Genomic DNA, 15,398 nt, shown 5'->3' with positions numbered 1-15,398 from the left:
TGCATGATTTGTATTGCTTTGTTTTGTTCATTCTCTAATTGGTAATGTTTTTCTTCTATGCATGCTCGAATTACATGTTTCTACATAGTTGCATTGCATTATGCAGTCTAACTATATCTAGAAATTTCTGATTTACAACATCACTCATTGTCACACTTGTCAAAGGTTGTGGTGACGCTGGCTATTGAGAAGGACAGCCATGCTGCTGAGAAGGGACACCGTCCGTGGAGAGAGCTGTGGGCGATGGGGGAAAACTGACAGAGAATTTGTGTGTTGTGTGTGCTCGATATTTTCAGCTCCTCACCCGAATGCTCGCTTCGGTCGAGAATCATGAAGCGAAGGGTTACCAAACATGCTCCAATGTTATGTGTGATTATATTTTAAGGAATGAAAAATGTAGAATTTATTTTTATCTCTTGATTATAGCCAGATGCTTTTCCTTGTGTCTATCAGGTTCTAGCACATTGTTACGCTGGGAGAATTGGTGGCCTTGTACTGTTACGAATTTCTGAAATATGAATGGCTACCGTTATGTATAAGTGGAGGAAGATTTACGCCATGGAAATCCAAAACAGGTATATAGAAGAAATTTTAAACAGAAGTGAATTTTATGAGATAGGAAAACACGTCGCTCGTACGCATGTTATCGAGGTATCATTTTTTTCTGTTGCAACACACAAGAATTTGAAATTATAGGGGGTACAGCTTAAATTTCCTATATGGATAGGAAACCACGTCGCTTTCTTGACGCTTTCAAATCTTTGTTGGCAGTATTACTCATGTGACATGCACTAATATTTACATATATATACTCGAACCTATGTACAGGATGGTATGGAGATGCGACGGACCTTATTCGTGGATTTATTGGCGCACGAAAGAAATTGATATCGGAGATTTCTTTCTGTCGATATAAAACATTATCTTAGCCGCATCACGGAAAGGTTTATACAGTGGGGTTTGTGAGCCTGCGACGCTGTACTCTTCGTGACTGTGTTAATTTCATAAACTTTGTTTTTTTATTAAATATCACTTTAACGTCGGTATTTAATTTCACAGCATTATTATCTTATCGTGCGATCTATGTGTTTTTAGTATAAAAATTTAGTTGTCCCATAATAACATGGAGGAGTAGCAGAAAAGACACAGAACTACAGAAGCGTGTGTACGGGACGTTGTGTTTTTCACTTTTCAATTGAGAGAGTGCGGGACCACCTTCATGACTGGGCCTTGGGTAATAAGGTGGGCCTTGGTAATAAGGTTTTCAGTTTTGGAATTTTCACCGAAATTCTACGAGATTCAGAATCGCCTACCTGCTGGGCCTTGGGCCAGGCCTGGTGGCTTGTGCTACGCAAGTAGTACAGTACAAGAGATTAGGTAGGTCACGCCGCAGGCCGCAACCGTCGCCGTAGACGTTGTGTTTTTCGGTTTTCGATCGGGTGCGCGGTTCTCCATGCGAGAAACCCGACGCGGAAGCCGAACATGGAAGCAATCGGCTTAAACCGTGGCTTCTCAGAAACAGGTCCGACTCCTGCGGAAAAGCCTATCAATACAAGCTCTGCCAAACACCTCGGAAACTAAAAACCCGAAATTTCAGTTCGGTCGGCTGGAAAGTACCTAGCCTCGTTAGTCCAGTTCACTTGGCTTATAAATCATGGCTAAAAATATTATTAGTTAATTTGTTATGAGAGAAAAATAAAATATTATTCGTTGGCTGAAAAGTACGACTTATAAGCCAAACGAACATGACGATTTATGGACGTTGTGTTTCACTTTTTACATGAGAGAGTGTGGGACCACCTTCATGACTGGCCTCAGTAATAAGGTGTACCTTAACTAGGTTCTTTTTTACCTCGAAGAAGTCCAGTTTACATCACTCAATTTTCGTTTTTCCTCCCTGATCTAAAAAAGGTTTCTTATCCTTTCTCAACTTTTGAAAATCATTCTCTTTTTGCATGCTGATGGTTTTGATGGCGATTTTACTGGTATGGTGCCATGTCACAAGGGTAAATCGGACTTAGTTGAAAGTTCAGGGAGATAAATCTGACTATAATTTTTTTATAAAATACCTAAAATACATTGTAATGCAATGAATTATGGAACATAAGGTGACATGAAAATCTAGCACACAGGTGATGATATGAATACCGATAGAACCAAGTTACATTAACAAAATATTTGAAGCTAAGCACTATAACAAAAGGCATGATTTTAGGAAAAAAAAATCTAAATCTAGTTTCATACTTTTCTGAGCTAAAACAAATTTTCTATGATTTTTTTATAATTTTTTTTATATTCTATAAAAAATTCTAATCCAATTTTACTCGTTGAACTTTTAACTTAGTCCAATTTACTCCCTGTGACGTGGCGCCATATCAACAAAACCACCATTAAAACCGTTGAGGGTGCAAAAATGAACGATTTTCAAAAAGTTGAGGCAGGATAAAAAACTGATTTTGTAAATAAAGGAAAAAATCGGATAATCGCGATAGTTGAGGGAGATAAATTAGAGTTTTTTTTGTTGGACTTCATATGTATTCCACGTGAAAGAACGTCTTTGGGCCGGGCCGGCTGAAGTGCGGATTGATGTCTAATGTTGGACCAGACGCTAATGTGTGCCGAGTGGCAGCTGGCCAGCTGTCTTACTAGCCCAAAGCCTGTTGTGGAGAACACTCCAAGGTGCCATGCACCGACCGCCATCGCTCCATGCCTCTAAATTAGAGGTTTTTTGTTGGACTTCATATGCATTTCACGTGAAAGAACATCTTTGGGCCGGGCCGACTAAAGTGCGGATTGATGTCTAATGTTGGACCATACGCTAATGTGTGCCGAGTGATGGCTGCCCAGCTATCTTTCTAGCCCAAAGCCTGTTGCGGAGAACACTCCAAGGTGCCATGCACCGACCGCCATCGCTTCGTGCCTCTAAATTAGAGTTTTTTTTGTTGGACTTCATATGCATTTCACGTGAAAGATCGTCTTTGGGCCGGGCTGACTGAAGTACGGATTGATGTCTAATGTTGGACCATACATTAATGTGTGCCGAGTAGTGGCTGCCCAGTTGTCTTTCTGGCCCAAAGCCTATTGCGGAGAACACACTCCGAGGTGCCATGCACCGACTGCCATCCCTCCGTGCCTCTCCGGGTATGGGACGGTAGTACATCAAATCGGACTGCCGGTGGTTGGTGATGGAAGCGCCTCGACCTCGTACCCTACTACCCTCGGCTCCACCTCTAGCACTAACGACCTTTTCGTTTGATCATTTGTGTGGCTTATAAGTTGACTGATGTTGTTTTGTTGTGAGAGAAAACACTGTATCATGGTTGATACGATCAAACGAACAGGGTGTAAGTTATCCAGCTTTTTATCACGTCAAGATAAGGCGCAACCCAATCTTGTCTGCTTTACCTGAGGGGGCCCACAACCAGTTGCTGCATCATGGGATGGGACACGGTTGTCCCAATGTTAAAAATTAAGTTTAGTTTCTATACCTATTATTTTTTTTAGATACTACATATAAAAATTATGATTACAATCGATAGTTTTTACAAAACAATTTTTTATCCAGTCACATGTATTCTCTCTCCATTATGTACTAATCATATCTCTTCATGTCTTGGTTCTCGTGTAGACATGGTTTTGAACATAGACTCGGTTTCTATGATTTTTGCTCTCTCTCTCTTTTCAATAACTACCTTGCCACATCGGTAAAACGCTTAGGTGATAATGCAATGAATGTTTATAGGAACTATGATAGTTTTTGCATTGAGAGTGCCCTTATAAGGTTAACCAGACAGTTAAACAACCCAGCCACCCTTACTGCTCGGTAGACCCCTCCAAAGAAAAAGGGAAGCGAGCCCAACTGGGGCAGACACCACACTGTTAGCTAAGGTTTATTAGACTATCTCCAACAACATCATCTAAAATACAAAGACATATTCTATATTTGGGTAGTGCTACAGGTAAATGGTTCAATAATTATTTTTTATTTTCTCTAACAACAAGATTTAAAAAAGAATTATTTCTACTAATAAGTTTATAGGAGAGAAACTCATATTTAATTTAGGTCTCTGCTGTAGTTTAGAATGGGTTCTACGACCTATTTTAGATTCGGGTCTTCTCATGAGTCGTACATCGGAGACCGCCTTAAGGAGGCAGGCACCAGGCACACAGTGATAGGCAGGCGCGCTGGACCGTCTCGCTCCCGTCGCCGCCTGGTTCGAGAACCACCCACGGTTTTCTCTCGGCTTTCTTGTAAGCTCCACGTCAGGCCCGCTTGTCGTGTTCCTCAGCTCGCAACAATAAATGCGCCCCCCGTCCACTTCGTTGCGAGCCAAGCTCACCAGACCAGCGGAACTCGCACGCACTCTCTTTCCCCACTCCTCCCCCAATCACCAAAGCAGCAAAAGCATTTGGCAAAGCTGGTCCGTAGACCGTAGAGACACCAACAAGCAAGCCAGAGAGAGGCCAGACGAGACATGGCGACGTCGGTGGCCTGCGCCTTCTTCTTCGACGCGGAGCCGCTGGGCGAGCCCGGGCGGCACGCGCTGGACGCCTGCGCGCTCTGCTCCAAGCCGCTCACCCGCAACAGCGACATCTTCATGTACAAGGGCGACACCCCGTTCTGCAGCGAGGACTGCCGCTACGAGCAGATGCACCATGACGCGGCCTACGCGCGGCAGGCCAGCAGCAGCCGGCGGAAGCAGCAGCAGTCGCAGCGGAGCAGGGGGGGCTCTGTGGCCGCCAAGGCGGACGTGTACGTGGCCAGCTAGTTAAAAGCAAGCACAGCTAGGCCTGGTCTGCGACGAAGAAGAAGATCGTGCTGGTTCAAGCAGCTACAGCTGCAAGAGATCCCGCTGGGGGAGGCGCTCCTGGCTGGCCGGGCGGCGCTGCGCCGCACAACGAGTTCTGTGCGCGGAACAGAGGCAAGCGGGGGGGTGGATCTGATCTGAAGACTGAAGAAGGCGATTAGGACAGATCGACCTGACCTGCAGGTTGCAAACTTGAATCAACACCATGCGTGCTCCCCTTGTTTCTGTGTCCCTGAGATGGGATCTTTTGGGTTGTGTGCTCTAGAGGTTGAGGCCTGAGGGTGTGTGCGAGAGCACCGTCGATCTGTAAATGTACACGGCATTTCAGCATGTTATGATAGGGGAAAATTGGTCTCATAGCATTGAAAGATCACCGTATCCGAAAAATACCATCAAAACTTTGCCGCTCCGTAAAATACCATTGAAACAGCGCAACGTCACCTGGATATAGCATTCTGTCATGTTTGGAACAAACGCCGTCGCCTCCGTCGAGCTCCTCACCTCGGACCCTGCTGACGAGCACTCCAGCGCCGACGCCGTACGCCGCCGGAGCCGCGCTCGCGGCTCACCGAAGCCACCTCCGCCGGAGCTGCGCCGCACCAGCTCGCGATTCCGCCCGCAGCAGCGACGCCGGAGCTTGCCGCCATGGGCACCAGGGCCTGCCAGTGCCCGCGGCTGCCACCCTGCTTATACGTAGCACAGTGCCATGCATGCGCGTATGTATACGTTCAAGCTAACAAGTGCACCTCGACGTGCAGGCAAAGGAGCTAGCAAGCTAACAAGTATGTATACGTTCAATCAAAGAAGCTAGCAACCATTTGCACCGGCTTATACGTAGCACAGTGCCATGCATGCGCGTAAATGCGCCTCGACGTGTAAATGGAAAACAGCTAGCAGGTGCCAGTCATGATAAGTATGAAACTGGCTGTAGGACGCGTGCGTACGCCGGTCCATGGTTTGTATATTTCTGCAAAGGCGTACATCAACAGGATGGTGTAGCCTGGCGCGACTCGATCGGTACGTGATCTGGCCGGAATATCCTAAAACCCTCGGTATATACGGCTAGCATGTACGGGATTTCCAGGCGACGTATGTCTATCGGCTGCAAATCGTTGAGTCAGATAGATATATGTGCGTATATATCTTGTTCCTTCAAATTATTCAATAGCACTCCATCTTGCTAGGCCCGCATGTCATGCGCTGCATAGGAGAGATGCTAGTTGATCCCGGTGTTTGGATGGAATACAATCGCCATGTACACGTCCACGCAGCCAGCAAATATCTCAACTGGCCTTCTTGAAACTTGATCACGAAGGATAATTATCACGTGGAGATAAGTACGCAAGCTGCCAGCGCCGGATATCTCGCTCTGCTAACGAACTCCGGCGGCGCGTGCTTGTGGCCCAACAGGCCAGCTGCTACCCTAATTGCCTGCCTATATAAAGGAGCCTCAGGACCCCCTGGGAGAGGCTAATCGCACTTTCCACCCACAAAGCAACTAGCGCCGCCAGGCTCTCCTGCCGCAAGCGCGTATTCGCAACCCGCCAACACCGACGTCCGGCCGCGAGGGAGCCCATCGGCGATCAGGCGTCTTCATCCAGAAGGCCGCCCGTTCGTGGAAACTGGCAGGCCCTGGTGCCCATGGCGGCAAGCTCCGGCGTCTGGCTGCTGCGGCGCAGCTCCGGCGGAGGTGGCTTCGGTGAGCCGCGATCGCGGCTCCGGCGGCGTACGGCGTCGGCGCTGGAGTGCTCGTCAGCAGCGTCCGAGGCAAGGACACAGGCGCCGGGCGAGCTCCCTGGTACGAGGCCCTACGCCGCCGCCGGTGACTCCCTACACTGTCCTCATCCTCATCGGCTACTATTTCCAAACGGAGGCGACGGCGTTTGTTCCAAACGTGACAGAATGCTATATCCAGGTGATGTTGCGTTGTTTCAGTGGTATTTTACGGAGCGGCAAATTTTTGATGGTATTTTTCGGATACGGTGATCTTTCAATGCTATGAGACCAATTTTCCCTTATGATAGTCATGAAATTTTGATCGCAAACTTATCTCGTTCCTGACTGCGTTTTTGTGCGCTTTCATGTGTTTTGAGTGATTGCTTTCGCACCAACCGCGGTACCGCACGGTACTTTCTGTGTGCTTTGGAATTGTTGGCCAGATGAAGCTTGGCAAACGATGCCAGCAGGTCTTCTTTGAGACGAAGACCGCGCCAGAGATCTGAGTGAGCAATAATCAGTTCTTTTGGTTTTCGATCCCGATCCCCAATCCATATACTGACAAGTTGCGCCTCGGATCTGTCCGAAATCTGCGAGTGAACGGATAGGTGTACGTGAAGTTCCTAAGCGAGAAAATGACAGAGAGTAGTAGAATGTAACAGAGGAGCTGAAATGTCAAGGAAACAACTGCGCAATTGTCCCAGACTCCCAGTAGCGTAACCAAAGTTCTAAATGCGATTACAAATGTTTATCCGGACTATACACACAACTGTACTATCTTTCCGTCAGTGTCAAGCTTTTTATACTTAAACAAAAAGATCCAAAATGGCCTAAATCATTGCACCCACGTCAGATGCGTTGAACTCCATAATTTTCTTTATCTTTTCTGTACGTCTCGCTCCTCATGGCTGAGGCCTTGCTTAAATCCAGGTTCTAAAGTTTTGAGGTATCATATTAGGTGTCATGTGGGGATATCACATAGGATGTTTGGATGTTAATAAAAAAATAAATTACAGAATCCACAGGTAATTCATGAGACGAATTTATTAAGCTTAATCAATCCATGTGTTACTATAGCACCACATTATCAAATCATACACGCTTAAAAGCCAGAGTTCTATGTGCGATTACAAATGTTTATCCGGACTATACACACAACTGTACTATCTTTCCGTCAGTGTCAAGCTTTTTATACTTTAACAAAAAGATCCAAAATGGCCTAAATCATTGCACCCACGTCAGATGCGTTGAACTCCATAATTTTCTTTATCTTTTCTGTACGTCTCGCTCCTCATGGCTGAGGCCTTGCTTAAATCCAGGTTCTAAAGTTTTGAGGTGTCATATTAGATGTCACGTGAGGATATCGCATAGAATATCTAGATACTAATAAAAAAATAAATTATAAAATCCACGGGTAATCCACGAGATGAATTTATTAAGCTTAATCAATCAAAATAAATTACAAAATCCACGGGTAATCCACGAGATGAATTTATTAAGCTTAATCAATCAATGTGTTACTATAGCACCATATTGTCAAATCATGCTTAGAAGCCAGAGTTCTACGTGCGATTACAAATGTTTATCCGGACTATACACACTACTGTACTATCTTTCAGTCAGTGTCAAGCTTTTTATACTTAAACAAAAAGATCCAAAATGGCCTAAATCATTGCACCCACGTCAGATGCGTTGAACTCCGTAATATTCTCTGAGAGTGTTCGGCTGGTATTAAATTTCTACTGTAGCAGCTAAAAATAATGTTTATACTATAATTTAATAAAAGAAAAATACTGCTCCAGCTGAAAAAAAAACCAGCCAGCCAGCCGAAGCTGACTAGCCGAACACACTCTTTATCTTTTCTGTACGTCTCACTACTCATGGCTGAGACCTTGTTTAAATGTAGGGTCTGTGCGTTTGAACTTATCGGCCCGTTTATCAGTTAGAATCTATAGTATTTTCCTCTCGCAACAAAACAACTTTAGCCGGGTTTAATACCAGCCGAACAGGCCCCAGGTTGTAAAGTTTTAAGGTGTCACATCGAGTGTCATGTGAGAGTGTCGCATGGGGTATTCAGATACTAATAAAAAAACAAATTATAGAATCCACCGGTAATTCACGAGACGGATTTATTAAGCTTAATCAATCCGTTATTAGCATATGTGTTACTATAGCACTATATTATCAAATTATAGACTAATTATGTTTAAAAGATTCATCGTACAAATTAGTCATAAATTCTATAATTAATTATTTTTAGTCTATATTTAATACTTCACGTGTGTCCAGCGTTCGAGATAGGAAGTAAAATTCTGAGAGGAACTAATAAATGCCCGAGTCACCGGAGAGTCGGTCAGTCCCCCACCCAATCATGCGGCGAGAGACGTGGTCCGTGGACACAAACACCGAACATGTGTCGAACCACCGGCTGCCTTGTTGTGCCTGACTCACCGCCTGCGCAGCAGCCAGCAGCAGCGGCGCACGTATGTCCCGCCGTCCACGCCAAAACCAGCGAGCGTCCCGGCCCGCACTTTTACGCGTCATCCTCCACTCAGCGCCCAACAACTGTGTGATGCGATTCCAAAGCTCCCATCATCTTGTTCTTTTTTTTTCCTGAGGTCTTATTTATTTCCTACCCTAAGCTTTACTTCCAATCATATCGAATGTTTATACACAAATACAAAGTATTAAATATAGACTAAAAAAATTAATTACATAGTTTACGACTAATTTGTTAAACAAATCTTTTAAACCTAATTAGTTCATAATTTGATAATACGGTGCTGCAGTAACGCATGTGCTAATGACAGATTGATTAGGCTTAATAAACTTATCTCGTGGATTACTGACGGATTTTATAATTTATTTTTTATTAGTATCAAACACCTCGTACCATATCCATATGTACACCTTAAAACTTTAGATTTAAACAAGGTCCGACAGTGGAAGAGGCTCAGGCGACGCGAGCATTCCAAACATTTTGCACCGTGCCGCAGCCCGCAAGTGTCACCTTGGGTCTCGTCTCTCGCCGGCACGGCAGCGGATGCGCCTAACAGCTCGCGTGCCACGCACGGGACGGCGATTATGTTTTGGACGATCCGTGAGCTCCAATCATCAAAGCGCAATGCTTCTCTGTGAAGCCACCTACGGAGTACTGTACGTACAGTTGCAAGCATAAACAAACTGGGCGCGTATCTCCAGAAATGCTGCTCCCCCGTGCGAAACCGGCCCTGCTTGCCTGACCGATGGAATCTCGAGCGGTTCGTGCACCTGCAAAAGCGTGCACCGCCGCCGAAGTTGAAGTTGAAACCTGGCGATACAGAGTGGTTTAACAATGAGTAATAACCAGCGTATATGATTCTGCCCCAAGTTGTCAAGGGCTGAAGGCCAAAGCAACAGTAGTAAATTCAATGCCGACGGCGGAACCACAGATCGCGTGCATGTGCATCTTCAGCCAGTGCGTGCCCACCACCTCGTAGCCCACCACCTCGTAGCAGACAACCAGAGCTAGCCTGGCGGGATGGAGCCGTTGGCGCTCCACCCGTTCCCCTCGGGCGCTCGAACGCCACCTCCATAAAATCACCTAAATCTATCATAATTCTCCTTAGATCCAACCAAAATCCTTCTTCTAACTCTAGATCTGCCCCTACCTCTTGTTGATCTACCATTTGATGGGTTTTCTTCCTCTGGGCGAGGATGTGGTTGGGATGGAGCTGCCCCTTTGGTGGGCAGCCGGACGGCGGGGCCGTCGTCGCTTGGTCCCGCTCTGCCGGTTGAGCCATCGTCGTCTGCTGTCGCTCTGCTGGCCAAGCCGTTCGCCGCGGCCTCACATCACACCGCTCCTATGCGGCAAGCTGGGGGAGGGATGACTCCCTCCCACCGACCGGACCCGCCCCCTCCACCCGGCCACGCCTCCTTCTTCGCCGATCTATCAACCCAGTCCGGATCCCATCCTGTCAAACCTAGATCCGCACTCCCCAGGACCTGATGTACCGCGGCATGTCCTTCTTGCAGGCAGCAAGCATGGGGTTGATGGCTCCTGCTCGTGTCGTTCCTAGGCAGACGAAGTTGAGGAGGAGGAGGTTGCTCAGAGTGCTGGGAGTCCATGCAGCTACCTCCGCTTGTGGCGGCAACTCATGCCAGCTTCGTCCTTCATTTGAGCTCACTCGACCCCGACGCGGAGCCCTTCGCCACTTCTCGGGGGGGGGGGGGGGGGGGGGGTCAGACGAGAGGCTGCGCTTCACCGACTCGGAGGCATCGCTTGACGACTCCGACGCGCCTCCATCGTCTGGACGATGTTAAGGCCGTTTTGCTGCCGCGGCTGCAGCGCTGGCGCCGGCGCCATCGTCCACATCCACGTCAGGGGCGTCAGCCGAGCGTGCGGCTACCACCGACGTACCGCCCTCGTTGGCTAGCATCTATTGTCGTCCACCCGGCGCGCATGTCGGTCTAGCCGGACGAGGATGACTTCAGGCAGGTGCACAGCAGGAGGCGTTGGCGGCGTCTCGCAGTGCCGTGTAGACTGGTGCCATCGTACTTGATCGGCAAGTGCTTCAACTGCCTTGCCGGCAACCACGTGCGAGCCGACTGCACGTTCTAATCCAAGTGCTTCACCTGCAAGGATGTCGCCCACCAGGCACTGGTTGTCAGTCGCTGGGCGGGCAAACGTGGTTGCTCCCCTTGGCGTGCCCCTCGGTTGCGTCAGAGCGCACGTCAGTGTCAGCTTTCGCCCGGTCGCTGGTTGTCGGTGGACACTGCCTCTGTGTGCTCTGTCTCCACCGGCAGGGAGTCGTCTGTGCCACCGTTGTGCGAGCCTCCTACTCCGGAGCCTCAGGTCGACGTGCTGGCTGCGGAGACGTCAGGCCCTGTGCCGTAGGCCGGTGCGAACCTGGATGCCTTTAGCGGTGATGCGGGCGGTGATGCGAATGTTGCTGGCGATCCTATTCTGCCTAAGCGCCTACGTCGCATCTTGCGCTCCCTGCTCAAGGGAGTTGAGGCGCCGTCGGCATCGTCACGCCCGTGGACCACCCAGTTCACCATAGCAGACAAGCCAACCTTCCATACACAAGAGTGGTGGATGACCATCATGATGCGTCAGCGTGGTTTTCCGCCACGCGAGCGACGTGTGTCGAACCGTTCATGGACAACCAGTTTGACTTCGCGCTCTGACGCCCTGGCTCGCCCTCTCCTATCAAACGAGCAGCGATCGACCCGATGCTTATTGAGGCATCGTTGTGCACGCAGCGAAAAGTTGTCAGCGACAGCGGTGCACGACCTCTCGCCATCAACATCGATCCGCGCGTCGGGCAAGTGTCCCGTACTCGTCACCTTGGCATGGTGGGGTCTGCCCTAGAGGCGGAGTTCGAGTTGATGACGGACCAGGTGACCTGTGTCCCAATTGGGCCTTGTGATGGCCGTGACTTCCTTTTTGGATGCGCATTTGATAGGGACCAGGCTGGTCCACAGATTTCAGAGACGGCCATGGCGGTGGACCTGTGCCTCTCGGGCCCTGATGACTGCGGGTCCGGCCACAACTCTCTCAGGCCGCACCTCATGACGCTGGAGCTGGGGGAGGAGTCTCTGGTTTTATCCGTTGAGATCGCCGGACCTGAGTAGGCTGGGGCACCCTTGTCCACGCCACAAACTGTCGAGGCCTCCGAGCTCGGGGGTGATGTAGTCTTGATACTTCGCCTCAGCCCGTCGACTGCCCTGAGTTCATCGACGATGCAGCTATCCGCACTCCGGTGCCTCCGCTACAACTGATGCCGGTCGATGTTTATCTCCACCTTCAGGAAGCCACTGTCGCAGCTCGTCCTCCCATCGCCGCCGCGCCTGCAGGTCACCAGGTCAGCAAGGGCACAGGCAATTGAGGATGATGAGCTCGTCCCCAAACGGAGCGCTCGCCTAGCTGCGAAGGGCAAGTACAGGGAGCAAAATCCCGAGGCGCAGGCGAGGAAGGTGATGATGAAGCGCCTTGGTGTTGAGGTGGAGACACAGCTCCCTGATAAGGCTTTGTTTCAGGAGTTCCAGACAGCCTTCAAGCTGCCGCTATCGTCGTCTACACGGGAGGCCATGCATGTTCTATTTCCAGGCTGGAAGCAGCGGGCCTCTAGGGCTATTCACGCCGTCTATGCATTACCCTTATTAGGTCATAATATTTGGTCCCAAATTACATCCTAATGTAATATCGAAAAGGAATTGGGTAGTTAGGTCAGTCGTAGGCCGTGATGTTGGCTTCTCGTCGGCATCGTCTGGTATCTCTGTAACGGATTAAAACTTCTTTTCTCTTAATGAAAAACGAGTCTAACCTGATCGCGAAAAAAAAACTCTTAGCAGACGCATTGCTTAAGCGCCACCTGCCATTGGTCCCAACTGATGCTCACGCACAGGGTGCTGCCTCCGTGCCTCGTGGCGTGCATGCACCAACCCCGCCTCCCTAAAGAATCTCTCGTCAGGAAGGCCGTGCGCCTGTGCCCATGCTGAAGTTGTGTGAGCGAGAGTCTGTCCGTTGCAGCTTGCAACTTGCAAGGGCAAGTGCCCTGTATCATATGTGGGCATGCATGGCCGCATGGCCATGTAGGGCGCCCACATCGCGTGTTAGGGGGGAAAAGGCGGGCGCACCAATTATCAGGCCTGACAGGGTGTCTAGTTTAGGTTAGTCTAAGCCAAAGTTTAGGTTAGTCTAAGCCAAATTTGATGCAATGCAAATCGATACTCCCGATTTTGCGCCAGAATATTTACCTCCAGATTTTGCTGCACAAAGCGGAGCCAGCAACAGTATCTTCTAATCCACGCAAGTGGATTCACATGCCCTGTCCGTGACCGTGATAGCTCACGGTTTTTGCTTGTAAACACTGAGACGGTTTTTGTTTTGCAACAGAGACGCCTTTTGTTTTGGCGCGATTCGTCTCTGTCGGGATCCAGAACCCGCCACCACGTCATACGCGAGGGGCCCGCCTCCTTCGCCTGTCGTTGTGATACGGGTGGACCCGTGGACACTGGCACACACAGCTGCCGCCATCAAGCCGAGTCAGCCTATCACCGCACCATGGCCCGCCAGGCTGCCACCACCAAACACAAGAGCGAGCCTGCCGAACCACTCCGTCCTCCAAAAACCGCGGGCTGTGTCTGTGTGGCCCCTTCCGTCGCGCGGTATCTGCCCGAACCGTGGGCTATCCTATCTCGCACCGCTGTTTGCCCGTTTCAGTTTATCCCGTTCCCGCTCGTGCATCCGCGGACGGGCAACGGTAGACCGCGGTGCTGCCGAGCCCGTCCCCGTCCCCGTTCACCCGCCATATATACCCCAGCTCCCCGCCTACCGAGCTCAACTCAACTATAGACTCACCAAACCTGCATTGTAGTCGTCCGTCCACCCCCAGCAGAACCGCAGCAACCATGGCCACTTCGCTCGCCTGTGCTGGCTTCTTCTTCGACACCGAGCCGATCGGCGAGCCCCGCCTGCCTGCGTTGAACGCGTGCGCGCTCTGCTCCAAGCCGCTCACCCGCAACAGCGACATCTTCATGTACAAGGGGGACACCCCGTTCTGCAGCGAGGACTGCCGCTACGAGCAGATGCACCACGACGCGGCCTACGCGCGGCAGGCCAGCAGCAGCCGGCGGAAGCAGCAGCAGCAGCAGTCGCAGCGGAGCAGAGGAGCCTCTGTGGTCGCCAAGGCAGACGTGTACGTGGCCAGCTAAGCAGAGTGTGGCCGAGGAAGAAGCAGAAGATCGTGCTGCTTCAAGCAGCTACAGCTGCAAGAGATCCCGTTGGGGGAGGCGCTCCTGGCTGGCCGACGACGGCCGGCGTTGCGCCGCACAAAGAGTTTTGGGCGCGGAACAGAGGCGAGCGGGGGATGGATCTGACTGAGGACTGAAGATGGAAATAAGGACAGATCGACCTGACCTGCGGGTTGGAAACTTAAATCGACGCCATGCGTGCTCTGCTCCCGTTGTTTCTGTTTTCCTCGGTTGGGTCTTTTGGGTTGTGTGTGGTAGCTAGAAGTTGAGGTGTGAGGGTGTGTGCGGGAGCATCATCGATCGGCCTGTAAATGTACGCGGCATTTCAACAAGTTACGATAGCCCTGAAATTTTGATCGCAAACGTATCTTGTTCAGTTGTTCCTGACTGCTTTTTTGTGTGCTTTCATGTGTTTTTAGTGATTGCTTTCGCACCAACCGCACGGTACTTTAATTTTTGTGTGCTTTCATAGTTGGTCAGATGATGAGATGAAGCTTGGCAAACGATTGCAGGTCTTCTTTGAGACGACGAAGACCGCGCCACGAATTTGAGGCCCGTTTGATAATACTAGTAGGTTAAGGATTTTGAGATAATATAGCAGATTCTCAAAGTTTTATCTCTCCGAGTCTTAAAATCATGGAATTCACTTCACGCTAAATGATCCAGATTTCTGGAGTGGAATCTCCAGTCACGCGAAACGGCACCTGAGTGAACAATAATCAGTTTCAGTTGTTTTGGTTTCCGATCCCCCATCCCCAAGCCACAGACTGACAAGTTGCGTCTTGGATCCGTCAGAAATCTGCAGAGTGAACGGAAATCTGAGACCGAGCAATAATCTGACAGCGCAAGTGTTCCGGCTAGAGTTACGGCCCTGTTCGTTCACGATCCGTACTACTTTTCAGTTTATTTTTTTTAGTCGGAACAATATTTCGGTTTCTTTTTTCAGCGAAGCGAAGGACGCCTGATGCAATTACAAGGGGCCATTTGGTCAAGCTCCGGCGGCACCGCCTCCCGCCTGTTGGCTGCTGGGCGGCCGACACCCGGTTACGGTTCATTGGAGCCATTTTTCTCTCTCCTCCTTTCCTCTTTCACTAACACAATCGGAGCCGGAGAAGCTCGTTTTTTCTGGCTCCACGG

At 49.7% G+C, this 15,398-nt stretch overlaps 2 protein-coding genes across 2 annotated transcripts; both read left to right on the top strand.

Moving 5' to 3' along the window:
- Nucleotides 1-4,340: 4,340 nt before the first annotated feature.
- LOC136493556 (FCS-Like Zinc finger 1-like) lies at nucleotides 4,341-5,161 on the top strand. Its single transcript, XM_066489653.1, has one exon. It carries the CDS (start codon nucleotides 4,476-4,478, stop codon nucleotides 4,767-4,769), a length of 294 nt encoding a protein of 97 aa, XP_066345750.1. The 5' UTR covers nucleotides 4,341-4,475; the 3' UTR covers nucleotides 4,770-5,161.
- Nucleotides 5,162-13,781: 8,620 nt separating this feature from the next.
- Nucleotides 13,782-14,624, top strand: LOC136493555 (FCS-Like Zinc finger 1-like). The gene has a single exon (XM_066489652.1). It carries the CDS (start codon nucleotides 13,920-13,922, stop codon nucleotides 14,220-14,222), a length of 303 nt encoding a protein of 100 aa, XP_066345749.1. The 5' UTR covers nucleotides 13,782-13,919; the 3' UTR covers nucleotides 14,223-14,624.
- Nucleotides 14,625-15,398: the final 774 nt, after the last annotated feature.

Source organism: Miscanthus floridulus, chromosome 11 (genome assembly GCF_019320115.1).
Source record: "Miscanthus floridulus cultivar M001 chromosome 11, ASM1932011v1, whole genome shotgun sequence".
Classification (NCBI taxonomy): domain Eukaryota; kingdom Viridiplantae; phylum Streptophyta; class Magnoliopsida; order Poales; family Poaceae; genus Miscanthus; species Miscanthus floridulus.
This window is presented reverse-complemented; position numbering and strand designations above follow the sequence as displayed.